Source organism: Apostichopus japonicus, chromosome 23, assembly GCF_037975245.1.
Source record: "Apostichopus japonicus isolate 1M-3 chromosome 23, ASM3797524v1, whole genome shotgun sequence".
Lineage (NCBI taxonomy): Eukaryota > Metazoa > Echinodermata > Holothuroidea > Aspidochirotida > Stichopodidae > Apostichopus > Apostichopus japonicus.
In genome coordinates, this window is record NC_092583.1 from 2,009,189 (window position 1) to 2,036,315 (window position 27,127).

Sequence of the window (27,127 nt, forward strand, 5' to 3'; positions counted from 1 at the left end):
TGAACTTGTCAATGAAAAATGTAATTTACATAATTAGAAATGAAAAATATTTCCTCAGTTATAAGATTGGACCTGTTAATTAATCATACTTGTGGTACAAACATTCCATATATACTTACGTTTGAACGATTGGCATAAACGGCCCTTACATTTATTAATGTTGCTGTCGCCTACTTAGTATCATATGCTACAATTTAATATCCAAAACTCCCATGTATGCTCAACGACACCTTTGCTCTTCCACCAGTCCAAAATTGTCCTAAGATATGTGGCTGTTTCAATTGTTTCACATCTTCATTTTTTTGCAATATTCAGGGTTTATCAGATTATGGGGATATGTGAGAAATACATGTAAAACATGTCAACCAAAAAAAAACATCAGAATGTATTTATACCAACTCCTTGATTAGAGGATACATTTACTTTTTTAATATGTAATAAACTCTAACATCCAACAAAATAAGTAACCTCTTGTTTTCTTTAAGCACTCCCTAGGAGGTAAGTGATGAAATCTTCCTTACTTCCCCTTCCTCCCACACCTGTATTTTATTTCAGCCAATAGCTATACCAAATCAGTAACTGAGTCCACTGTTGGGGATGCTGAACATTTTATACTCTGTCTTTGTGCATGAGGAGTGGAAAAGCTCTTCCTTCCTTTCACATCCGCTGGCCTCATGACCAAAAAGTACTCCTTGAAGCTTGACACCAGCTCTCCTCCACAAGGGATCTTTCTTTCTTAAATCCATACTATGAACATTAAAGTCATCTGTCTCTATTGTATTGAATCTCAACAACCCATCATTGTAATATGTTCAGTATTATCTTTAATTCAATTTTTTATTTTTTTTTATTTCACTTTTTTAAAGACATCCAATTATTTTCTCGCCTGTCATCAAGCATCAGCTGAGAGTCTTATTGCAACAACCTAGCAGCATAAGGTTTGCTAAAGCTTTAACCTTGCATGGCTGAATTTGTTAGGTTGTACACTCTTCATCCTCTCTTCCTTCTCTGTTCTTCATCTCTCATCCTCTCTGTTTCCTTCATCGTCTTCATCTTCTTCTGTTTCACAGCTCTTCTGACATCATTTGACCTCTCTCTTAGACTTTGAACAACCTCTCTCTTCGACAAGCCAGCTAACAAGCTAGATTTTACCTTCTCCACGCAGTGGGTTCACTTCACCCACCCACTTACACAGTGCTGTTCTTGGTCACACCGGTTCATGGACATCATCATCATCAGTTTGACAGTGGCCTGTCCAGTCTGGTCTGAATTTCCTTTTAAAATGTCATCTGTACCATCTGCGAATGCATCCTGCACCTCCTCATCTTCTTCGCACTGGACTACGAGAGTGTGACCTCCTTCTTATTTCCCTGTGCCGGTCTCTGCGAGAGTCGGTTCTCCGATCGACGTCCTTCCTCTCTTTCCGCTTGTCGTCGTAACCACTTTTTCTTTCCGTGTCCTGTCTGTTTCCTTTCTTCTTCTCTTGCGGTGACTGTTTGCGCCCCTTGTCGCTTTCTGATTCGCTACCGTCTGACTCTGAGCTGCTACTACTCTCTGAGGAGCTGTTCTCCCCAGACCCAGATCCACTGCTGTGGCCTCTTTGTCTTTCTTCACTTTTCTTCCTTCTTCCTCCACTGTCCTTCTTTCCCCTGACCTTCTCACCACCTGCCTCTTCACCCTCGTCACTTGAACTGTCAGCTCCTTTCCTCTGCAGTCCTTTCTTCTTCCTTTGACCATGATCTCCTTTGCCCCTCTTCGTGTCTTCTTCCGAAGAGCTATCACTTCCCGATTCGGATGAACTGCTTCCCTCCGTCTCAGACTTCCTCTGTCTTGATCGCCTCTTCGAATCTTCTTCCTCCTTTCTTCTTTGCAATGTTGTCTTTATCTCGTCCCTCTTGCCTTCCTTCTTTTCAACCAGCCTGACTATCCTTTCTGGTTTTCTACTGTCATCTTTCTTCTCTTCTTCATCTTCACTTTCTGATGACTCTGATGAACTAGACTCTGACGAGGACTTGCCCTTCTGCTTCTCCTTCTTTTGGCGTGTCTCTCCATCATCACTACTGCTGGATCCAGACGAGTCAGAATCATCACTGTCTGAAGAACTTTCTCTTTTGGAAGATTTCTTGGACCTTCTGTTTGTCTGTGGTTTCAAGTTTTTACTCTTTCTTTCTTCCAAGCCACTGTCATCTGAACTTTCTGATTCGCTGGAAGATGACACCTTCTTACTTCGTCTTCGACCGTTTGCGGTCATCTCTTCAACTTTTCTCTGCAGTCTCTCGACTTCTCTGCGATGTTTTTCAATACGTGACCTCCTCTCTCTTTCTTCTTCTTTTTTCTCTCTTCTCCTTTCCTCTGACCTTTCTCTCTCTCTCCTCCTTTCCTCTGACCTTTCTCTCTCTCTCCTCCTTTCCTCTGTTTTTTCTTTCTCTCGTCTCATTTCCTCCAACCTTTCCCTCTCTTTTCTCCTTTCCTCTGACATTTCCCTCTCTTTTCTCCTTTCCTCTGACCGTTCCCTCCGCTTTTCCTTTGACCTTTCTCTCTCTCTTTTCCTTTCCTCCGACCTATCTTTCTCTCTGCTTCTCTCCTCTATTTGTTCCCTCTCTTCTCTGCCAGCACCACTCCTTCTATTCTTCCGACCATCAATTTCTTCCTCATCGGAATGTCTTCCTCTTCTATTTTCTCTCGCGTCTGCATCACCTCTTTGTCTTCTATCGGGTAAGTCTCTACCATCCTTTCTTTCTCCTCTGGGTCTGTTCATCTGTCTTTCACCTCTCTCATCCTGTCTCATACTCCACCCAACGATTTGGTCTTCGTTGTTTCTATTTCTCTTTCCTTGCCTCCGATCCTGCATCTCACGGCTGTCTTGTTCATCTTCCCTGCCAACAATGTCTTGCTTCCCTGTCTCTCTGTCATGTCTTCCTCCTCTATTTTCCCACCTTTCTCTGCTCCCTTGCTTCCCTTTATCCTTCTGCCCATCTCTATCCTCCTTGTCGCTTCTCTTAGAAGATCGATTTCCACTTCTCTCTTTGTCTTCGAAACGTAAGCTGTCATCACGATTACTCTTTCCCTTTCTCTCCTCTTCACTCTCACTATAACTTTGATCTTCATCTCTCTCCACATCTTTTCTCTTATCTTCCTTCCGGTCGTTTCTCTGGCTACGTCCCCTTTTGTCCTCCTCACCACTGTCCCTTTCCATTCTCCTCTCATTTTGCTGACGCTCCTCATCCTTCCTTCTTCCTCCTCTGCTTTCATCTCCTTCCCGACCAACACTTCTATTCCCTTTGTCGTTCTGTCTTCCGCTCTTTGATTCATCCCTGTCTGTTCGTCTACCATCCCTACTTCTCCTTCCATCATCCCTCTCTCCATTCACCATCAACTCATCCCTCCTACTGTTCATCCTCCTATCTCCTCCTTTGTTTCTCTCCTTGACCTCAGTATGTCCTCTACCGTCTCTTCTCTCAGCCGTGTCATCATCAGATTTTCTTCTCTCGTTTCTCTTTCCATCTTTCCTCTTTTTCCTGCCATCTTCCTTCTTACGTCCATGTGATTCTGCTTCAAGTCTGCCATCCTTTCTGCTCTTTGTAGAATCTTTTCTTCTGTCTGCCCCCTCTCTGGATTTTCCTTTTCTCTTCTTTGCCTTTCTTTCATTACCACTCTCTGAAAGTAGAACAGAAGATAAAAGAGATGCCAATGGATAACATAAACTCATCAGCTATGCTGATAGAATGGAGATTTACACAAACCATGCCAACTTTCAGATACCTAAAAAGGAAAAAATAATTCCTGAGGAGACTACCAAATTAGACTGACTTAAGAAATTAGCTATCATTTATAACATTTATCTTGAATCTGTATAATTCTCGTATGTGGAGGGCAATTTTACCAAACCTCCATAGTATTACTCAAAATCAAATTTGCATCTACTCGATAACCAAAAGAAACGCTAAATTGAAGATAGCAAACATGTTATGTTTAACACTCTAAATTTCCCCTAGACACTTTAAAATATTCGAATTATCACATGTAACAAAGCAAATTCCTAAATTAGCAACTTTTACATCACTGCATGAAAACAAACTTAACAAGGCAAGATAATGACATACAATGTTATGGCTATTAGAGAGTTTATATCTATGTGTCTTAGGACCTTCGAAGTTCACTGCTGGAACCATGTTTGAAATTTAAAATTTAAATTATTATTATAAATTTTTTTTTTTTTTTTTTAAATGTAAAAAAAATTATTTTAAAATCATATAAAATTATAATTATAATTAAAATTTAAAACCAGTTGGTTATTTCCCATTTCACTGGCATTCCACATTTGATCTGACATGATCAGCTTAATAGAGCAGTATTTCACAAAAAGTTTATGGTCAATGTACTTTGACTATCTGACCGTCAAGAGCATATCTTATGCCACTAATTATGTAACAGTATAGTAATATATAAAGTATTTACACCAAAGAAAGTTCATAATTTAACAACTACCTTTGCTCAAACTTACTTAACTCAATTTTTTTTATCTTCAAAAGACACATTTATTTTCCATTTAGTACTTAGTGAGAAATACTTGGTGAGAATACTTGAGTGAGAATACTTGAGTGATGATTACTTGAGCAAGAAACAAGATGATCACGATAAACTGCTGTCAATTTATCGGCGGGAAACATGTGGCTATATTACTTGGAGATTGCTCATCATTGGGATGTGTGTTAACTTGTGGCTGATATTTCAAGTGAAGCCCAAATGAAGGACCTGAATCTTGCGGTTTTGAGCAACAACAATGGACAATTAGTCACTGCCTGATGGAACAGTTAAAAACTATAGCCATTAAAGATCAGTCTCTGAACAGAACTCACTAAGAAGACCTGTAACTTCCCATAAATATGCAAATTCAACATAATAAACTTTAGCTCTTTTTGACTGTAATTATTCAATCCTTCAGAGTCTGAAGCTCTCATTGAGCGCATACTGTATCCTCTGCAGGTCCGTAAGCACACAGAATTACTGGAAGGGAATATGGGTGTTCCTGGGCTAGATAGGTAACATGGGTAAGATATCAAACACTCACAAATTCAAAAAGTTTCAAAAAGGGGAAACTCCCCACAGATGACCTCCATTTTTCTATGGAAAAAGCGCTGTTTCAAAAGAAGTGTAAGTTTTAGATACATTCCCCACACCAACTCCCCCACCGTGATCCTCCCCATCCTCCTCCACCTTCTCATCAATGTCAAACGTGTGCCTCTCACTCACCAGATGCGCTACTCCCATCCGATGAGCTAGAACTATCATCTGAACTACTGCTATCTCCCTCCTCCTCCTCCTCTGACGACGATCCACTGCTAGATTCAACGGCTTGATGTTGCTGCATGATCTTCTTCTGTAGGTCAGTTAAATGTAGACGTAAATCCTCCCTGTAGAAGATCAAGTAAGTATAACAAAAAGTGCAAGAAATTACAGACCAACATTTGATGAGTAATACACATTCATTCATTCATTCATTCATTCATTCATTCATTCATTCAATCATTCATTCATTCATTCATTCATTCATTCATTCATTCAACAGGTAAACATTTGTCACCCGTCATCTCACATATTATAATAACTTGCTCTGTGTATCAGATTTTACTGCAGATTTTACTATATATTTGTAACGTTTTGTTGTAACGTCTTAACCGACGATTCTTAAAGTAAAGAGATGGATTAAGCTTCAATAGTTTCGTGTGTTGTATGTTCAGGGATGAGCATGCGGTAAAAAAAGAATCACAGAACTTTGCAAAAATTGCGGTATAGGCTCCAGTTTGCATATGATACAGTGTGTTAGGATAATAGTTTTTGTCCCCGAGGTAGAAAAGAAACCACAGATATTCCGCGAATTCGTGGTAAAAGCTCATGACTGTATGTTACTCTGAAGACTTAAAAGAGTTATAACAACTTAGACCTAGAAACAGCAGTGCCAATAAAAACAGTCCTCGTTTACAGAAGATGCCACACCAAAGATGTTTCTGAATTTTACATTGTCAGACAACCTCTACCGCATTCAAATTGCGACGTTTAAATTGTTTTGGGGAGATTATTCTTATGACAAACTTTTCTGTTCCCACAGATATATGGGAACTGCTTGTTAAAGGGTGTGAAGACTCGCGCAGAAAGAAACGTCTCATGCCGGTAATCTGACCTAGTTCGAATGAGGTGTAACAGAAGTGTTAGACACCACCATCGATCCCAGAAAATACACACACACAGCTTGCTACCGTCAGTAATTAGACACTAGTGTACAGTCAACACATACAGCTATGGTCAATACCCACAGCACAGTACACATAGCAGCAATGGACATCTCAGCAGGGAGTTGTTATGGAACTCCCTGATCTCAGGTCCAGGTAAAAGATAACAAGGTATCACGTTTCATTACTGTCTGCATTTTGTAGCGACAAGAAGAAAACTTCACTTGCAAGTAATGGAAAGTTAACTTTTTCAGGTCACGGCACGCGGTTTGGGGCGAGTCTTCAATGCCTTTAAGTCAGTGACAGCTTTTTTCATAAAAAAAATTAATGAAGAAAATTTGTTGTGATTAACTCAAAGTACTACTGATACATAGCTCATCTTTAAATTAAATTGTCTCACACAGAAGGGGAAAAAAAGGCCATCAGCAAAGCTATGATTTATGTTCCAGATGACTTTGGAAAACTTACGTAAGACCTCCAAGCCCTATGGACGTGAAGAAATTGATGGAGAAACGAGTATTGGCAGGATTATCTCTTGGCATGAGACCCTCAAAGAAGGGTTGTAGAGTGCTGTAAAAAAATCAAACAAATAACAATAATTTAAGAATAACATTTTAGCTCAAAATTACTGACATCATTCAAATTTGTTTAAAAAAAAAAAAATCAGGGGGCCTGTTTTTTTTTATCCTAGCAGGATCTTCTTCAGCACCTGCTAGGGCGAACGTCACAAACCTCTAACTTTGTTAGAATACATACATCGGCTATTGCAGTAGATGCACTCTCCCTCTTTTTTGGATCTAAAATTGTCTTTTTCTCTGCCTAGAGAAGACAGTTTTCACCATTTCTGTAAGCAAACTAAGATATATTAAAAGTGAAAAGATGAATCGTTTAGGTATAGAGCCACAAACTTTGCTCATTCAATTGGTAGTTCATGAAAATGTAGAAATATAGGATAGAGAAACTCACACATCCTTGAGTCTCTCGTTCAGTTTTGGTAGTCCCATGTACTCCGAGAGTTCTTGAAATAATATCTTGATGAAGATTCTGCTGGAGGAAGTGGTCTCATGCTCGTTCAGATGGATACAGTGCAACACCTGAAAGGGAAAACCCACACAAAAGGGTGGTTAATATGTTACCCTACAGAAAGAGTGGTTGATATGTTACCCTACAGAATTTATATTTTGTCCCTCCACTGTTTATCTCCTACCTCTCCTCTTCCCCTGTTGGTTTCTTTCTTTCTTCTCTCCATCCCTTGTCTACTAATCCCCTTACATCTATCTCTCTGTGTTCACCATGCTCATTAACATGTCTGTATCCTGCTAGGATCGAAACGTCAGGCCAACTTACTTTTATACATTCTCTTACACAGGCTCTCTAATAGATAAGCAGTTTGCTAACAGTTTGATTTTATTTAGAATTTATTTAACATAGAGAAATTCAATTCTCTATCGGAAGAAGGTTTGGATTGTGTGTTTTCGCTTGTCCTGTAAAAGTATATTCTGAAGGTTGTTTTGGAATGTTTACACTTAAAGAATTAATTGAATCAAGGGAATAAGCTCTCTGAGCAGGTGCTGGAGGGAGGAATGAGGATGGGCACGAGTAGTGACATGGTTACAAGGTGGTATTGGTGTCTGAAAGGAAGACTTCCTTGTGAGATTTTGGAGTGAGAAACTTCACTCTTCCACTTAAATACTAGCGTATTCAAAGGGCCAACTTTTCAACAGTTCCTCTAGGGAAGAACACATCTTAACAGCATGGATGAAATGCAACAGAACATTAAGTTTTTCCCTTTATTGCCTTCTATGCAGACAAGTAAATATGTCAATTGCTTGCTATATTCCACACATCCCTGCAGCTTCATTTTTGTAGCAGTCTCGTGATTTTTCCTGTAAATCTGGAACTTAAATCAAATTAGAGCAAAGTTGAAAAAAACATTTGCTCCATATAACCAAAATGCAATTCAAGATTAACCAGCTCAATCTATTCTACTTAATAAGGGTATCAAGAACAATCAGCTTTTCCAAGATGTTATGAAAATTAAATAAACAATATTACAAGTGCTATAACTCATGGGATTGATTTAAAGTACACATATATCTTGTGCACATAGAGTACACATGTGGTAAACATATATCTGTACACTGAGTACACACATATCTAGCACATATAGTGTACATATGAGTACACATATATCTTGTGCACATAGAGTACACATACATAGAGTACTCAAATATATAGCACACAGAGTGTACACACAGAGTACACATATATCTAGTACACATATATGGTTCACATATATGTAGTACACATACATAGAGTACACACATATCTAGGACACAGAGTACACAAATATCTAGCAGATATAGTGAACACATAGAGTACACATATATTTAGTACACACAAAGTACACTTAGAGTACACGTTTATCTGGTACACATATATCTAGTATATACAGAGTACACACATATCTAGTACACAGAGTACACCAATATCCAGCACACATAGTGTACACATAGTGTAAACCTAAAGTACACATGTATCTGGTTCACATTTATTAGTACACACAGAGTACACAAATATCTAGGACACAGAGTACACAAATATCTAGCACATATAGTGTACACATAGAGTACATACATCTGGTTCACATATATCTGGTACACACAGTGTACACTAATATCTAGGACACATAGTACACCAATATCTAGCACACATAGTGTACACATAGTGTGCACATAGGGTGCATAGAGTACATACATCTGGTTCACATATATCTGGTACACACAGAGTACACTAATATCTAGGACACATAGTACACCAATATCTAGCACACATAGTGTACACATAGTGTGCACATAGGGTGCATAGAGTACATACATCTGGTTCACATATATCTGGTACACACAGAGTACACTAATATCCAGGACACATAGTATACCAATATCTAGCAAACATAGTGTACACATAGAGTACACATAGGGTACACATATATCTAATACACATAGAGCACACATAGAGTACCACATATATCTCCTTACCGTCCACGATATACCATCCGTGTAGAATAAATGAGCAAACATTTTGGAGACGTTCCTAAGCTTATTGGTATCCAGTCGATGGCAAGTGGAGTACTGTTCTGGAAAGATGCTCTCGTAAGCGGCGGCATATTCTCGCTTCAGCTGACAAAATCTCTGTGGAAGATGGGCAAAACCATGTATGTTGTAAGGACTTTTAAACCTAAATACCACGGTCATCATTAATCTTAGCAGAGCCGAAAACTGCAAGGAATAGATCAAAAGGAATAGACTTCCTCATCAGTTCCCCTGTCCATTTTTAAGTAGGTGACCTGAAATAAAGGTGAGAATCTCAAATGCAAGTTTGCAAGTGCAAGTTTGATTTTCATTTAGTATAAATCCATTCACCTATCAAGATAAGAAGTTCTTCTTTAAGTTTCTTCTACCTTCACGTCTTTCCGTTATCTAATTCCATTTTTAGTCTCCTTGTTCTCTTCACTCCTAAATCTTGTTGTTAATCTCCCTGCCATCCCTATTTTATTCCAAGTTTCCTTTTCTCTTGACACGTTCAGTTTGTTTACTTCTATTAATATGTTTGACTTTACCAAATAACAGACTGTTAAAATTTATTCACGCCTGAAAATTTCTCAACTTGCCAAAAATTTATGACACCATCATGAAATTGTGTAGAAAAGCCATAGTTTGAAAGCTTGGGAGTAGGACGACTGGGTTTTCCAGAGGAAAATGGAATGTAATGTGAAATGATCTAACCTGTGCCAAGAGGCCGAAGAATTTCTCGTAGGTCCTAAGCTGTGCGCAGCAGTCGATTATCATCAGGCATATTTCAGTCTGTGGAACGAAGAAAAAGAGTTAATGTTACGGATGTGTTCAGAGGAGACTTCCCTCCATTGAGAAACCAAATAAAGGCTCTGTCTCTTGCGCGACAATATTAAAGTGTTGCACCATAATAATAATAATAATCATAATAATACTTATTTATATAGCGCATTATACTGGCGGTCTCAATGTGCTTTATTAGAAACAAAATGAGTACAAAAACTCAGCATAGTAGAACAAAATTGCGTGGATTTTATCAATGCAACTAATGGCTGAAGCGATACCATAGTCCCTGGTTCAAGCAAATGTAAAACGCAGAGAATGTGTAACCAAAATCCTATCGGTACTGGCTACCATGCAGCTCCACAGGAACATAGAATAATGTAATGTAATACTGGAATCAATTTTCTATTTTATAATTTTTCTTTTTATTGCCATATTATAAAGATTAAAAACATTCTTCCAAGTGGAGGATTGTTAAGGTGAATGCTAAAAACACACAAATGACGTCCTACCAACTTGAAGAGGAAATAGCTTCAGGTATAACGTTTGAAAAGAAGTCCTCTAACCTTATTTTAAAATCTACTAAATAATTCGCCATTTTACAAAAAGTCCAATTGTCTCAATACCACATTTTATTTGACTGAATGACTTTGAGAGGATATTTTTGTTACCTCTTGACCTGGTTTGATCTCCATCCTCATCATCTTATGAGCGCATTCTTCAAAGTCAAGACTGGACTGCACGGTGAGATAAACCGTCCTCCTCAGAGCAGTTAGGTTTGTCTCGGTTTCGTCCTGTATTTCCATCTTCTCTGTCACTTCTAAGAGAAAATATTACAAATTGACAGACAATTTAACCGAAAAGAACATTCAAATGTGGTTTTATTTTATTTTATTATATTCAGCAAATTATCATTCTTCATCTACATACAAAAAACTTGCACATATAGAGAAACATTTAACATACAAGATGGAAATATACTCAAATGCATCAAAAAGAAAATAACATGCCAAGGATAACCCTTTAAGCTAAAAGCTTATTTCCAAAAGGGTCCTTATAACCTTAAAACTAGAGCACCAATGGTGCAGAAGCTCATACCTTTTCGAGCTGAAGAATGTAGGGCCCACAAAACCAATTTTGGGCCCATGAGGGATACCCCCCCCCCTCCGTTAGCAGAATCCTGGCCACACCACTGGCTATGATTCCTATTTTCCCCTTTAAATCCTATTTTACCCGCTCTCTCAAACAATACCACTGACCTACCCTATTAAACTTTCTCCCCCTCTACCTTAGCAGACATAACAAGCACTCCCTACAAGACATAACTTCACAAGCTGCCTACATACCTCAGGCTCAAAGACTTCTAAGAATCGGCAAGTGCTGATTGGCCATAGGGCTCTCATGCTTACAGTTCAACAGTTAATAACAACTCCCAGTCCTGCTTTAATTCCACTAACAGCCTCTGCAGAGCTTAACCACAAATGTAAACAAACACTGCAGAAACTGGGAGACAAATTAAAGGAGCTTTGGCAAAAAGTGAAGGCTCAGATTTTTTTAAACAATGGGGATTAATTGTAATTAATTAACTTTTGACCAAAAATTTTTAGGCATCACCTTATTCATACACAATCCAACAATCATCAGTTCAACTTTGAATATGATCCATCAAAATCTTGAGGAGATTGAGATATTTGAAAATATTACAAAGAATGACCTCCGATGACCCCCTAAATGACCTTTGACCTCAATTTTCCGAACACCCCTCGTAACTCTCATCCCGAGGAACATTGTGACTAAGTTTCATTATAATTGGCCATACACTGTACGAACAGGAGCAATTTGAAAATATAGGGCCGCGGCCCAGGCCACAAAAGACCCCTAGTTGATCTTTGATCTCAAATTCATGAACACCCTGAAGGTAAAACTACCATAGTACTATCGTGACAAACCCTCAACATTGTACCATGGAATCTGTAGGAGAAGAAGCATTTTGCGTATTTCCACAAAATGGCCCATTACGGCCCACAGGTGACCTTTGACCCCAAATTTTGGACCATCTCTGATGGCCCTATACCCAATGGTCCTTGTGTCCAAGTTTCATGAAATTCCATCAAACACTGTGCGAGTGGGAGCGGTTTTACCAATTGTTGACGGATAGAGTGATAGAGTGATAGAATGATAGAGTGATAGAGTGATAGACGCTGCACTGTAACAATAGCTCACACCAGCATGCTGGTATGAGCTAAAAACAAGATAAGAAATTTACTATTAAAACACATAAAACATGCATACCATCACTGTAAAAAATAAAAAGATAGAAAGATGGCTCATTTAACACAAAGTTCAGTTAGGTTAGGTTTTTCACCCTTAAGATGCAGCGATTTAATTTTGCTATTCAATGATCTTTCACCCCTAGATAATCCTATCTTTACTAATCCCTGATTAATCTGCTCCTAATCTTACCTCCTTCCTCTTGGTCATCGTCGGAATCCTCTCCGCTCTCATCGTCGTCTGACCCGCTTCCGTCGGAACCGCTGCTCTCTTCTCCTAGAATCTCAGCTCGGATAGCTTTGTACTTTTCTTCATTTTCCAGATACTCTGGGTCGTGCTTGAAAATATCTGCAAAAAAGGGGAAAAAAACAAATGACAACTTAATTAGGGATGAATTTAGGTAGAATTTTAGTCTCGATATGTCATGGTACGAGAAAAAACGGAAACATTTCCGTGCTAGAAATGTTCCAAGAGCTTTCCTGGTTTTCAAGATATTCACTTTAACAATATACTAAATCTCTGGAATGTTCCTTTTAAGTTTTTCGCCGGCTCCTTGGGGCAGGCCGCCGATGTAAATGTTAATCCGTGGTGTTAAAAAATTCTGGTGACTGAACCAAAAATATGTTCTTTTAACTTGCTATAAACAACTAGACACATTTTTTATGACATTCAATACCATTTGAGCCTTGACAAAATTTGGAACACTTTTGTACAAACATGATATTATTCACAACAAAAAAAGGTTTATATTTCCTACTGACTTTTGTCTTGAAACTGAGGAACAGACCTCAGCGTCATTGCGTTAGACTACATAGTCCAGCCGCTGTGATTGATGTGCCTCTGATGTTTGAGGGTCAATTTCTGAAAACTTTAAAGTGGTTATAGAAATGCTACCAGCAATGTCTTTTCATCTTCGGTCTACATTTCATCAAAATAAATATCTGCGCCCTAAAATTGACTCCTTCAGAGACACTGTGATGAGATTTATAACTACTTTGTAAGCCAAGGTTTGGAATTCTCGGAGGATTATGTTCATGTTGGGAATTTCCACTTAACTTCACCATTGATGTTATAGGTTAAACTCATCCAGCAAGCCATGAAGGTTTTAAGCAGCCCATTCAAACTCACAACTTTGAAGCTAATAAAGTATGAAAGGGAACGACACATATAATAACATACCACAAATATAATATTGTTGTAGTGATTCGTAAAACCAGTCAGACAAATACCACAAACTTTACCAAAACCCTGTAGAAGAAATACATATGAAGTGGTTATATTTTCATATCTCATAATTTTGAGATTTTTGTGGATTTGATTACTTTACTTTCATAAAATAGGAAAAAAAACAAGCTTCTCTGTAAAATCACTGTTGTGCATTTGTGAAGTTATGTCTGACTGTTACAAATCACTAAAATAATATATTGTGCTCAAAGCTGTATTTTTCAGTATGTGTTTTATGATGAAGACAATGTAAACACCTACAACTCACCTCCTACGAATGTCGGTATTAATGACACCCTACCGAATGTCGGTATTAATGACACCCTACAGAATGTCGGTATTAATGACACACTACCGATGTACGGTATTAATCACACCCAAACGATGTACGGGATTAATGACACCCTACCGAATGTCGGTATTAATGACACCCTACCGAATGTCGGTATCAATGACACCCTACCGAATGTCGGTATTAATGACACCCTACCGAATGTTGGTATTAATGAAACCCTACCGAATGTCGGTATCAATGACACCCTACCGAATGTCGGTATTAATGACACCTACCGAATGTCGGTATTAATGACACCCTACCGAATGTCGGTATTAATGACACCCTAACGATGTACGGTGATAGATTCAGAGAGTGACTTACTCAGCAGGTCTTCTGTGTCGTAGTTTTCCTCCAGCGTGAGCATGTGCGTGTACTGGTCCGATTCCTCCACCAGTTCCAGACCATCTGCTATGGCTGGAAAGTCCTTGAAACCGTCCTTCCTGTTGGCAAACATCACCTCCACCATGTACTGGACTCGTTTGTCTATGGCAGCCTCGTGCAGAATACTTCGAGATCGTTCGAATATCGCTGGAAACAAAGTCACGACGAAAGGCATATTATTTATCAGCACCAGGAGACGTAAACAAGGATACAAGCTTAACATATCTCTGGTAATGTTAAATGTTTGCTTGAAAAAAATCTAAAATATCCAAAGACTCTATATGTCTTTCGTGAGATTAATACAAGTGAAACACTTTCAGCTTCCGTTCAATGTAGCATTGACTTGTTTCATTTTCCAAAAATCGCAGTAGCAAGGGATTTATTCAGCTCCTAGGATTACAGTTAAAATTGTTTCATTTAAGCTTCTTCAAGAATGAGATGTAAAAGAGGTATACATAATGACAAAGTATCATTCCCGAACACACTCCGTATTCTTATACAAGCAATTTGCAAACCTAAAACTTTAAGACATGAGTATGAGTTTAATTTTGTCATGGAGAAAGACCTCAGATGTAGTTATGGACAATGCTTTTTTAATATTTTTTTTTGGCACTAGATCACGTTTTTGGGGATTTTGAAATTTTACTCTAAATTGGGCTATAAATGAACAGAAATTGTTGACCAGCAATTTAATACTAACCGTGAACTCCCCGAGGGGTCACTTCTGATAGCTTTTGGCCGCACTCCTTCATGAATCCCACGGCGATTTCAACACTGTCGTCAGTTGGGTTCTCGAGCAGAAGGGTAAGTATCTCCAATGCTAACAATTCATGGGCCTGGGGTAAAGAGAAACAGTCAACATTTCAATTGCGCCAGCAAATTTAACCTTTCCAGGGATGTGCCCAGGATTTCTGATCGCCGTCCTAGGGTAGGGGTCTAAGGGGGAGGGGTGTCCCCTTCCCCTTTGAGAAATTCTTCAATTTTTGAAGGTGCTCAGATGCCAAATGCTGGCACTTGTGTAGCTTTTTAAGCACATACACAAGTACTAGTTTGCTAACAATTTACTTTTTTTTTTTTTTTTCATTTTATGTTGAATATATTGTTAGGAATGTCGGGATTTTAGATGAAAATAGTGCTGGGCGGGATTCACGATTTTTAAGACAGTTCTAGGTGGTAATTTTTAGTGCTGGGCGGGGCAGCCCAGTGCCACCTAGCGTGGGCACATCCCTGCTTTCATTTGTTCAAATGCTTCAGTAGGTTAGACATACATTATATGTATATGTATACATATAAATATATTTATATATAAGTGTGTGTGTATGCCTGAGTGTATGCCTGGAGTACCAAAAAGATGAACACAGGATTTGTGGTAAATATTGCAATAACTGAAATCATTTTATCTTATCTTTTCCTGCTAGAACATAAACTGGATGCAAGGTTCAAAGTCAAAAGAAACTGAACAGCATATGTAGATACCAAACAACAATGGCATTTCCCAAAATGCTATGCAAATTAACTCATTAATATTCATATATTAAACAGACTGTACCAAAATAGCAATGTGCAAACTTAAAATTTCACAGAAGGTGGCAGATTTTATCCATGACTCATTTTACTTTGCAAAATTCTACATTCTTACCACTTGTTGATTGACGAGGTGGGCAATGAACCTGGTAGACGAAGCGCAGAGCGTTTTATCGTTCCTTCGGAATCCCTTCTTGAAATTCACAATGAGGCGGCGCAAGATGAGGTCGACGTTCTGTGGGAACTGCAGCAGAAAGACAGAGGAAGATATTACCGTAGGAACAACGTAACTACAATATCGCCGAGTCAACAATCCTATCAATTCGTATCAGTTACTATCAACATCGATCAATTTGTGATGCACATAGATAACATAACCATCTTTCCACCTTACTCTTACTCCCTGCCTAACACCTACAAGCTGCAATTGAAGAAGGCAGTCCACCATGACAAATTGATATGATGTTACCTTAGAGCAGCCAGGACTTACTTTTCCCCAAGGCCCTCATCACAATCACTACACACAAAGATGGTGGCATAATACCCCTGCAAGAATTCCTTCTCATGTATTGGATGTTATTCTCATATCATACTTTATCACGGACTGCCTCATAATTCACCCAACCTGGTCATATTCTGTCTACAGGAAAACCCACATTTCAATAAAAAAAATGGGAAATGAATTATTATTATAATTATTATTTACCAAATTTATATAGCGCTCTGTTCATGCTTAAGCATGTTCAAGAGAGCTTTACAATGACAACAAAATGACAAAACCCTTAAAATATGAATATGAAGAATAAAATTGACACCGCTTAAATATTAATATAAAAAATATATATATATTTATTAATTAATGTTTCTTCATTTCTCTTTATTTATGAACAGACAGAATGGGACATAGTAAGGACGGAAGCCAAGAAGGGTCATCACAAAACTAAAATCTCACCTTGGTGTTGATGACAGCGACTAGGCCAGCGTAGACGTGGGTGAAAGTTGGAGCGGCTGTCTGTGCTGTGATGACGGACCGAGCCAGAAGACCCCTACAGAAGAGAAATAATAATAATAATAAAAAGTTCTTATACTTACAATAAAGTCTCGCCGCGCTGTACAAAAGAAAGTGAAAGATATGTACCCAATATACAATAAGAGAAAACATAACAATTATAACAATGAAATCAGGTGTGTCTTCAAAACAGTTTTGAACATCTCCACAGACACGAGATTCTTTATTTTGAGTGGGAGTTTATTCCAAAGGAGGGTTGAGGAGTACTGGAAAGATCGCTTGCCATAAGATTTAGTGGACACAGGGTGCATTGAGAGCAATAATTGGGTGCTAGAGCGAAGACGGCGAGTTGGGGTATAACTTTGAACAAGTTCACGCAAGTAGTGTGGCGCAATACCATGAATAACAGGAGTACCTTGTAATCAATACGCAGTTTGACAGGTAGCCAATGAAGGTCATGAAGTATGGGGGTGATGTGAGAGACAGGGCTAGTGCGAGTGATCAGCCTGGCGGCAGAGTTTGAATGTGTTGCAATTTAGCCAGTTGACTATCAGGGAGAAAGGGTTCATACTTGACAACTCATACTTATAACTGAGATATCAAATAACATCACAAATATCCATCAATTGTGGGTTGAAATGAATACAAAAGACCTTTGCAAACGATTACATAAAATCTACAGGATTAACCAATATTTGGTTGATGTCCGTCAAAGTTGTGATCATACCCATGAGTTCACTTGCATAAGAAAGCAAGTCATGCCCCCCCCCCCCCCCTCCTGCATAGATACTGCATAACTCAGTATGAAAACCACAACTAGATGGATTTCAAACAGCTTATGTCATACTCACATTAAGTTTCACTTAAAGTACTTTTCAATGAAGATACGTGAAAGAGGTGAAAACAAAATACTAACACAATATTCCTCAAATTTAACATATGAAACCTTGCTTTGGGCCACAGGTCCCACAGATAAACTGTAATAGACCTACAGGTGCTGTTAATTCAGTTGTCCGATATAAATGTAGCCAAGTAACAAAGAATGACCGATATGTCCTCTGTAGTCAGAAATGTGTAGGTTTTGTTAGCCAGTAGAAACTCCCATGATTCGTGTGGATCATAAGCCAGCCAACCACTATTTATCTCCATATTTCATATATCTCTACGGTGATTGAGGGTGATACTAATTTATTGTTTTACCTATTTAATTTAATGAAAAATTTAATTAAAAGAATGAAATTTGGTGTTAACGAGCAGTCTTCTGTCAGAAGATTTCCAAGGCTGATTCTAGTTGTCCGAATAGAGATTTGGTCGTCTGAGATGATCCGAGGACCGTTAAAAAATTTTGGCCTGATTGCCGCCATCGTTTTATATGAAGATGAAAAGAAATATTGAAATGCTGCAACCAACCTTCCTCTGACTAAGTTGAGCTTTAGGATCTCCGGTATGATAAATCCCATGTTGGTGATGTTGGCTTTGTTTACGATACCATTTATGCTCTTCTTGAGTGCCTCCCAGGCTATCCTCTGATAAGCCACGCTGTGTAGACACAAAAACGAGTGGTTTCAAACATTAACAGATTCCTCTTTTAATAAATAACTTGATTACCCATCACATGGCATACAGTAAAACATTCAATATTCTGACCTACATTGAACTGGTTGTCCAGATCTAAAAATCAAAATATCCGAGCTGGACCCCTGGTCAGCCGTAAAATAAAACCTTGAATATCTGGATGTCCGCTATCCAAAATGATAGATTTTCCAGATCCCATTCCCAAACAATCAGTCACATGTAACAGTTACGTTGTTCTCATATTAAAACAGTATTCCACCGATAAAAATATAACCTTGAATATCTGGATGTCCGCTATCCAAATTTTAAAATTGTCCAGATTCGATTCCCAACCATTCAGTAACATTTTATAATGGTCTCAAATTTAAAGGGAAGTATATAACCGTACAAGTAAAATCTTGAATATCTGGACGAGCCTTATCCAAATTATTCGTTGTCCAGATCTGATTCCCAATCTATCAGTACCAAGTAACAGTAACACTGTTCTCATATTAAAAGAGTTTTTCACCGTAAAAATAAAACCTTGAATAACTGGATGGCCATTTTCCAAATTTTTAGAATGTCCAGACCTGGTTTCCATACATTCAGTAATGAGTAATTGTAATACTGGGTCTTAGATTAACAGAGAACTCAACCTTACAATATAACATTGATTATCTGGACGTTTATCATTATGTAAATCCTGAATCATTCAATTCGATTCCACACATCCAATATACAGATCGGATTGGTTCAAAGTGCCAAGAAAAAAAACTTGCTTCTTTAAAGAAGGTTTAGTAAGAATCCCACCTTGTTTTATCTGTGATCTGGTCTTGCATCATCTTGAGTCTGGCCGGAGGGATGTAAGCGCCGCCCGTTTTGGAAGTCAAGAGATCGTCAATCTTGGGCTTCCTAGGAGGAGGGGGTGGTTCAGCCTCATCTGGGGCTTTGTTTTCCTTCTCCTCATCTCTCCTCTTATTTCTACGGTCTTCTCTCCCGCTGTAAAAAAACATGAGCAAGATCAAAATAAAATCTCAGTCAATAATAATAAAAATACATAACTTTTATATAGCACCACACAAACTATGAAATAATTCTTGTAGCGCTTATATAAACCAACATTCCCACCCCTCCCCCCCGCCCTCTGCCCTGCCAAATCCAGTGAGGTATCCATGTGGCAATAACCATTTGACCGCCAATATGTCCAATATTGAAAATTATTGCTTTCCACAAATTTCAGATAATAGTTTAGCTGTTTCTAACCTTTGACCTTTACAGGTCTAATTTTACCCTCAACTTTGATTGTTGAGGACTTATGCAGAGGCAACAATTGATCCTTTTTGTGACCCCTATATCTCCATAAATTGTAATGACACCACTGTGGTTAATTGAAGACAATAAAAGCTGTGATTACATTACGGGATAAAACGCTGCACTGCTGTGTTCAACAAATAGAATACGATCATATATTGATTTTGAATCTCAGCACGTTCACTTTAGACCCTGTGCTCGGTTACGAACACTCTGGTCAAGATCAACCAACGGCAAGTTGAGTGAGGTCTGTTTATTGAGAAGAACATGAGCAAACATTTTACCCCCAGCGCAGGGTCTGCTCCTGTGCCAACCCTGTCTATCACTGCGGGATCTGATCCACGTTGATCCGGTCTATCACTGCAGGATCTAATCCACGTTGATCCTGTCTATCACTGCTGGATCCAATCCACGTTGATCCTGTCTATCACTGTGGGATCTAATCCACGTCGATCCTGTCTATCACTGCAGGATCTCATCCACGTTTACACTACAAACCACAGCTGAACGCGGGTTCAACACCTGCTTCGTTCTCACCGGTAAACATGGCCCTATGCCACTTCATAACTCCTTTCTTTGCTACATACAGAGGAACGTAGGGAAATGTTGAAATAACAAGAGTTTACATATTATATATTACCTCTCCCCATCTCGTCGGTTTCCTCTTCTGTCCCGGCGATCTCTGTCCTCTGGATCTCGTCTCTCACTACCAAAATAGAAACAAAGAGAAGATAGTTCAGCTTTCAATAGTGACAAAGAATCTTCGCTCAAGATAAGAATTTTATAACATACATCAGAATTATATACCATATATCAGAATTTTACAACATATATCAGAATTTTATAACATATATCAGAAGTTTATAAACATATATCAGAAGTTTATAAACATATCAGAAGTTTATAACATATTTCAGAATGTTTTTACATGTATCAGAAGTTTATAACATATATCAGAATTTTATAACACATATCAGAATTTTACAACATATATCCGAATTATATAACTTATATCCAAATTATATAACATATATCAGAAGTTTATAACATATATCAGAAGTTTACAACATATATCAGAAGGTACAACATATATCAGAATTTTACAACATATATCAGAATTTTGAAGTTAATCATCGGTAAGCTTACTCAGGTGAATCCTCCTTCCTTCCTCTGTCTCTTCTCTGGAATCTCCGCTCTCTAAACTTCTTCTGGGCGTCTTCGTAATCTTCCGGATCCTTGTCCGAGTCCCCGGACTCCCCGTCTTTCTTCGTCGCTCTCTTTTCGAACTTCTCTCTGGCTTTGCTGTAGTCTCCGCCAGATGGCGACGGCGTGGCATCTTCCTTTGTCTTATCTTTACTGCTTCTGAAAAAGAAAGAAAAAGTAACAAAAAATCAGGAGGGTTAAGGAAATGTCAGCCTTCATATGTCAGCCTTATATAGGTCTCTTTCACCCTTTTTTTCTCCACCCCTTTCTGTCTTTGTCCTTGTCTAATTTATTGCATACCCTAGCTCTTCCCTTAATCCTCTCCACTGTTTATCTCCTACCTCTCCTCTTCCTCCGTTGTTTTCTTTCTTCTCTCCATCCATTGTCTACTAATCTCCTTACATCTATCTCTTTGTGTTTGCCATGCTCATTAACATGTCTGTATTCTGTGCGTGTATTTGTCCTTTCTGTTAAACTGTTACTTGTCATTAAGTCATTTAGCATATGAAGAAGGTCCTGCTAGGATCGAAACGTCAGGCCACCTTACTTTTACACAAGCCTTAATATGTCACAACCTTTTTAAAACAATTTACCGATGTCCAAAGGTTGGCACGAGCAAGTATGTTACATTGCCACCCGGTCAGAGTTGTCCCTGCCCTACCTGCATTTTTTTTAAATTTCCATGTACCTCTCCACCGACAGGGAGAAGTAGGGCTTAGTGGGAGACGTTGTTCGCAGGACACAATGTGGGCAACGAACAATTCTCTCATCTTGTCTTGAAAAATACTCAAAAATGATCAAACTTGCATATTCATATCTTTAAGGGATTCTCAGTCTTGATTGGGCTCCAGTTTTTTCTTGGAGTAGAGAATTTACAGTTTCACATCATGTTTGCTGTTGTGGAGTGTTACACGGAAATAACGAAACATGCACTGGCAGGGTCAAACGGGGTCAAACAGAAAGGCTGCAGCAGCTGCGAACCCTACTCAACTAAGATGAATCAATATAATAAGAACAGAGATCATCTCTGCTGTATCTATTGTATAAAACTGCACAGCACAAAATATTACATCCTACTCAGCCTGACTGCAGCCCCTCAGCAGCCTACTTAGGACACAGTACCGCATTGATTGAACTGCTTTCTGTCTTAGCTTGAGAGTTACACAAGTTGTCCGTATAAATAGCCTTCCTTTCTTAAGTAGCCTTAGATTAGATTAGATCAACTTTATTAAACTACGAGGGTAATTGCATGCTCGTGTAAAACATGATATGAGATACATTAAAATATGAAAACCCAATACGTACAGTATCAAACAATTGTAAGAATATGAAAACATAAGATATTTTATAACATGCAGTAAAACAATATACAAAGCTCAGGACAATGGCAAGAGAGTACAGTCGAAACAGAAGAAGAACATAATTTATCCCAGCAACCTGGTAACCATAAAGGCAATGCACACTTACTTGTCTGACTTCTGTCTGTCCTTTAACTTCTTTTCATATTTTTCTTCAAACTTCCGGTAACTTTCTTCAGATTCAGCTTTCCTGCAAGAGAGAACGTGGACAAAAAAAAAAGATCTGCAACCGCTGTTTTGAAATTAATATCTTCATCAGGTGTAAAAATGAAATCAATGATCACGTATTGTTGGGAGTAGTACATCTCTATCGATACCTATCACTGTTAGGTATAGATATGTAGCATAGTGAAGTATTAATGTGTTATGGGTTGCGGTTGTGGTGGTAGAACGGTAGTAATAGTGCATTAGTAGACATGAATAGCAGTGCAATAGTACAGTAGTGAAGCAGTAGACATGCATTAGCAGTGAATTGGTAGTGCAATAGAAGTGCAGTAGTAGTACTAGTAGTAGTAGTAGTGCAGAAGTACCAGTGCAAGTGCAACAATAGACATACATTAGTAGTGCATTAGTAGTGCAGTAGAAATGCAGAGGTAGTAGTGCAGAAGTACTAGTGGATTAGTAGTGCAACAGTGGACATACATGAGTAGTGCATTAGTAGTTCAGTAGAAATGCAGAGGTAGTAGTGCATAAGTACTAGTGCATTAGAAGTGCAGCAGTAGACATGCATTAGCAGTGCATTTGTAGTGCAGTAGAAGTGCAGTAGTAGAAGTAGTATAGAAGTACTAGTGCATTAGTAGTGCAACAGTAGACATGCATTAGTAGTGCATTAGTAATGCAGTTCTAGTAGTGTAGAAGTACTAGTGCATTAGTAGTGCAGCAGTAGACATGCATTAGTTCTAGTGCAGTAGTAATAGTAGTAGTTCGATAACAATTGGCATTGAAGGCAATTATTCTGAATGTATTAACACATCTCATTAGGAAAGGCTGAACATAAATGAATTAACACAAAGCCACTCATGTTTACGAGACAGCAGAATCGACTTGATCCTTTGCTGTTTCATATTTTTCTCTTACATACCATATCTCTCCCTTTCTCTTCTTGCTCTTCCTGGTTTTGTCTTCATCTGAAGATGTTTTGTCCTCATCGCCATCACCTTCTTTCCTCTTTCTTTTGTCGGACTTGTCACTCTTCTGTTTGTCTGTTTTCCTGTATAAAGATTCAAAAATCTGAGATTGCATTTTGAATATTAGAAGAAAACTTAACTGGTCATCTCCAATACATCAGACTTGAGTACCTTCTTCTTTTTGTATTTCTGTCAGAGATGGCAGGATATAATACAACCTTAGTGTAAATATTGTTCAATGGATATGAGTGAATATTTGACAAATATATATTATTTGACAAATTATTCAACAAATTATTTGACAATTTATATGACAAATTCAATGGCTATTGGTAAATATTTGACAAATTCAGATTATTTCAATTTGACAAATTATTTGACAAATCATATTTGACAAATTTATATTACCTAGACATTCAGAGAAGTCTTGTTAATTCACATAACATTCCACTTTCCTTGTTACGAATCAATAAAGTACCTAATATACTGTACAGCCAAACCAACTTTCCCGGTTGTACAGTTGCTTTGATATACAAGTTTCCATGGACAAAATTCTGAAAACAGATAGATCTATGTTATGTCCTGGTTGAGTCTGTAGTGCCTGTAGGAAAATAAGGACGGAAACTCACTCTTTCTCTGCATCTGGTTTATTTAAGATGCTCATCATCCTCTGTTGCTTCCACGATGTGCTGTCATCACTGTCAGAGGCTCTGCAAGGAAACCGACACACACTCTCAATCGTACAATAAAGGAAAAGGAGCTAAGCAGTGGCCATGTCAAAGGTCACTAAATGGCACATATAGCGGAGAAAATTAGGTAACAGTTGTAACGATTGTCTGAGTTGACCAAGTTTCTGCTTGAATAACCAAAATCAGCTTCAAGGTTGTCCAGTTATTTTATTTTGCACATCAAATGCAGATTGCATTATAACTACAGTGTACACTGTAAATATCCAAAAAAAAAGGTAAAATGATAAATCTGTATTGTACCATCCCCTCTCACCCTCCCCCCCCCCCCAAAAAAACAAAATTATCAAAACTGATGTTCTATCCACCAAACCTACACGTCTTTCTTACAGTGTACAGATTCGTCAATGTCATGTTGCTACCATTTTCATTGCCACAAGTTTCAACCAGAAAAAAATCATTAAACATTTGTCCTGGCCATTCTTGTGGATGGGACCATGAAAGTAATTTTAAGGGTGAGATATTTCAAGCCAATGTTAGCCTCTCAAGCTCTATAACTACAATAAACTCAATAACTACAATAAAACTGGACATGCTTAACTGTAGTACCATAAACCAACAGGAGGCTGAATGGTTTGGGGGAAATAGGTGGGAAGTAGTTGGAGATTGATTGTCAACAATTGTAGGATCCTCTTTCAAGTCTATGCTAAGTGTATCTGCAAATGCATGGATAGATATGAAATTATATGACACTGCACTGTATGTGTATGTGTGTGCATGTGTCATTAATATCATGATAGATATATGCAGGCAACAGAGTAGAGAATATATTGGATTTGTGCTGTATCTTGCTGTACCAGGGCTCAAGAATATGTAGCTAAACAGCACTGTGAATTTATGTCAATCTCAAGATATGTCTGGTCCTAAAAGTAGAACTACAAGGTTTTGTTAACCATCCCATGAAATTTCCTCCATTATAGTTCAAATGGGACAAACGTTACGGAAGAAGGAGATCCAGTTTCAAATAGCTCCAGACAAGTTTGAAATTGTTCCAGAGATACCCAACATTTTACGTTCTGGGAAGCTGTTTTTGGCTCCAGATGAGGAAACCTTATGTTCAAGCCCTTTGCTGTGCAGAGTGGGGTGGGGAGGGGGGATGACAGTCTGTAGGAGAGACAGTGGATGTGGTGGGGATTGGGAGTAGGGGGTGGAGAAGAAATACAATCAAATAGGGCAACAGGACGGAATGGCTGTGCCACTAATTGTTACAAATGGAAGGAGAAATTGTAAACATTTACATGCAATTTTACATTAAATGAAGGTTATATCAGAATGACGGTGTCACCTACTTTTGTTCCTCAAAATCAGACTTATCACCCGCACCAATGGAGAGCTCATCTTCTGAGAACTCTCTGCTTTTATCCTTTTCTTCACTCATGTTGAGCGACTTTGCTGAAAGAGATTTGATAAGTGCAGTCATGTATTAAATGTCAAATAATTTACTGAAAATTCTTGATTCATTTCGAGAATAATGGGATGAACAATGCAAAATCTTTATTGCTGTTAGAATACCACAAATAACATGCCATCATTGTGTAGGACTGTAAATTTTACCAAATGCACTGGCTACACAACTAGAGAAATCACACACATCACTGAAGTCTGTAACTTGTCAAAAATTAAACTTAAATTCTTCATTTTTCATGGAATGAAGTGCTTTAGGCTAATGGCAAAGGAATAGCCCAATTTGATAATCCTTGACAATTTAAGTTTCAAGGCAATCAACTTAATTTATTCATGTTAATTCAAGCCAAGGAGTAACTATAGAATGCAGGGCCACTCGATGATTCTATCTGAGCATCCGGATGCAGGGATGCTCAGTCTCACCCCAGTACGTATGTGAGTATAAAATGTCAAAGTCCAAGTTCTTTCTTTTTGAGTGGATGCACGGATGCTTGGATGCGAGGTCAAAAATTTCCTAAGTCCTTTCCTAGTACTTCCGTGGTGGATGCGCGGATGCAGAGTCAAAATGAAATACGTGATGGAATTTAAGAGGGTGTCATACATGTACGGATGCCTTTTAAGAACGACACACTATTGATGTGGAATATCTTCGTACAGTACAGTATTTGAAATATGTGATGGTATATAGGGAAACTTTCTAAGTCCATTCCTAGTACTCCCGGAGTGGATGCGCGGATGCGGAGTCAAAATGAAATCCTTGATGCAATTTTAGAGGGCGTCATACATGTACGGACATGTACAGACACACTGCGCATCCGGATGCTGGGAAGAGTTAATGAATGGCCCTGTATTCTATAATTGTACTACCTTTTGAATATATGGCCACTCATTGTTCCTATCGGCAGCAATATTTCTTTGATGTTTCCTTGTTTCGTTACTGTGGCAAGATACCCTAGCCTAGGTAGGCAGATGCCTAACTAAGTTAACTTACTAAGTGACAGTACACATAAAGTTATTTGAACTTAGCCTAACCTAAGTTAGGACTTAGGGGCAGGCATAGCCTAGTTAAATTTCTCAACTTTAAACATTTACCATGTTCGCTTACTACTGCAACTTTGATATAAAATATCTTCCAGTGTCGTTAAGATTTTGACCAATTAAGCGATCGCATAACCAGTACTTGCAGGACAGTGTTGTTGCCTGCTGTGTGATTCACACAGTCGCAGTCACCCAATTGCCCTTGTCATGCGTTGAGTAGAAATAGCGTAGGTTTAGGTCTATGCAGTAATGTACGTATGGTAGGATATACATCGACGAACAATGTTCACTCAAGTAAATTATAAATACCTTGTATAATGTGACGGTTTGAACAAGTTTTTTAATCTTATTAACATTCAATCGATTTAAAACATCTTGTCTCAACTGATTCTTGCACTTTCCTTCAAAAGTAGTAAATCTCGGTCCGTTAAATGTTTGCAGCAATTTGAGTGTCTGTTGGATGGACGTTTTAGTAACGCAATGAATTATGCAAATATGAATATGCATATCAGTCGGTCTCAGCTTCCTCTCAGCTGTCCGTTCGCGGGAATTTAAT

General features: G+C 38.4%; 1 protein-coding gene across 2 annotated transcripts; it reads right to left on the reverse strand.

The window, feature by feature from the left end:
• LOC139964558 (uncharacterized) lies at window positions 1–27,040 on the reverse strand. 2 transcript variants are annotated; one of them, XM_071966233.1, is made up of 21 exons: window positions 26,881–27,040; window positions 25,419–25,521; window positions 24,013–24,093; window positions 23,338–23,466; window positions 22,366–22,446; window positions 20,842–21,057; window positions 20,336–20,401; window positions 19,195–19,383; window positions 18,241–18,369; window positions 16,774–16,867; window positions 15,937–16,065; window positions 14,998–15,133; window positions 14,238–14,444; window positions 12,548–12,703; window positions 10,756–10,904; window positions 10,016–10,093; window positions 9,269–9,421; window positions 7,197–7,324; window positions 6,699–6,800; window positions 5,254–5,414; window positions 1–3,657 (listed from the first exon to the last, which is right to left on the reverse strand). In XM_071966233.1, exons 2-21 carry the CDS (start codon window positions 25,505–25,507, stop codon window positions 1,322–1,324), a joined length of 4,809 nt encoding a protein of 1,602 aa, XP_071822334.1. In that variant the 5' UTR covers window positions 25,508–25,521; window positions 26,881–27,040; the 3' UTR covers window positions 1–1,321. The 2 variants fall into 2 exon arrangements, with proteins under 2 accessions (XP_071822334.1, XP_071822335.1); XM_071966234.1 differs by lacking the exon at window positions 24,013–24,093.
• Window positions 27,041–27,127: the final 87 nt, after the last annotated feature.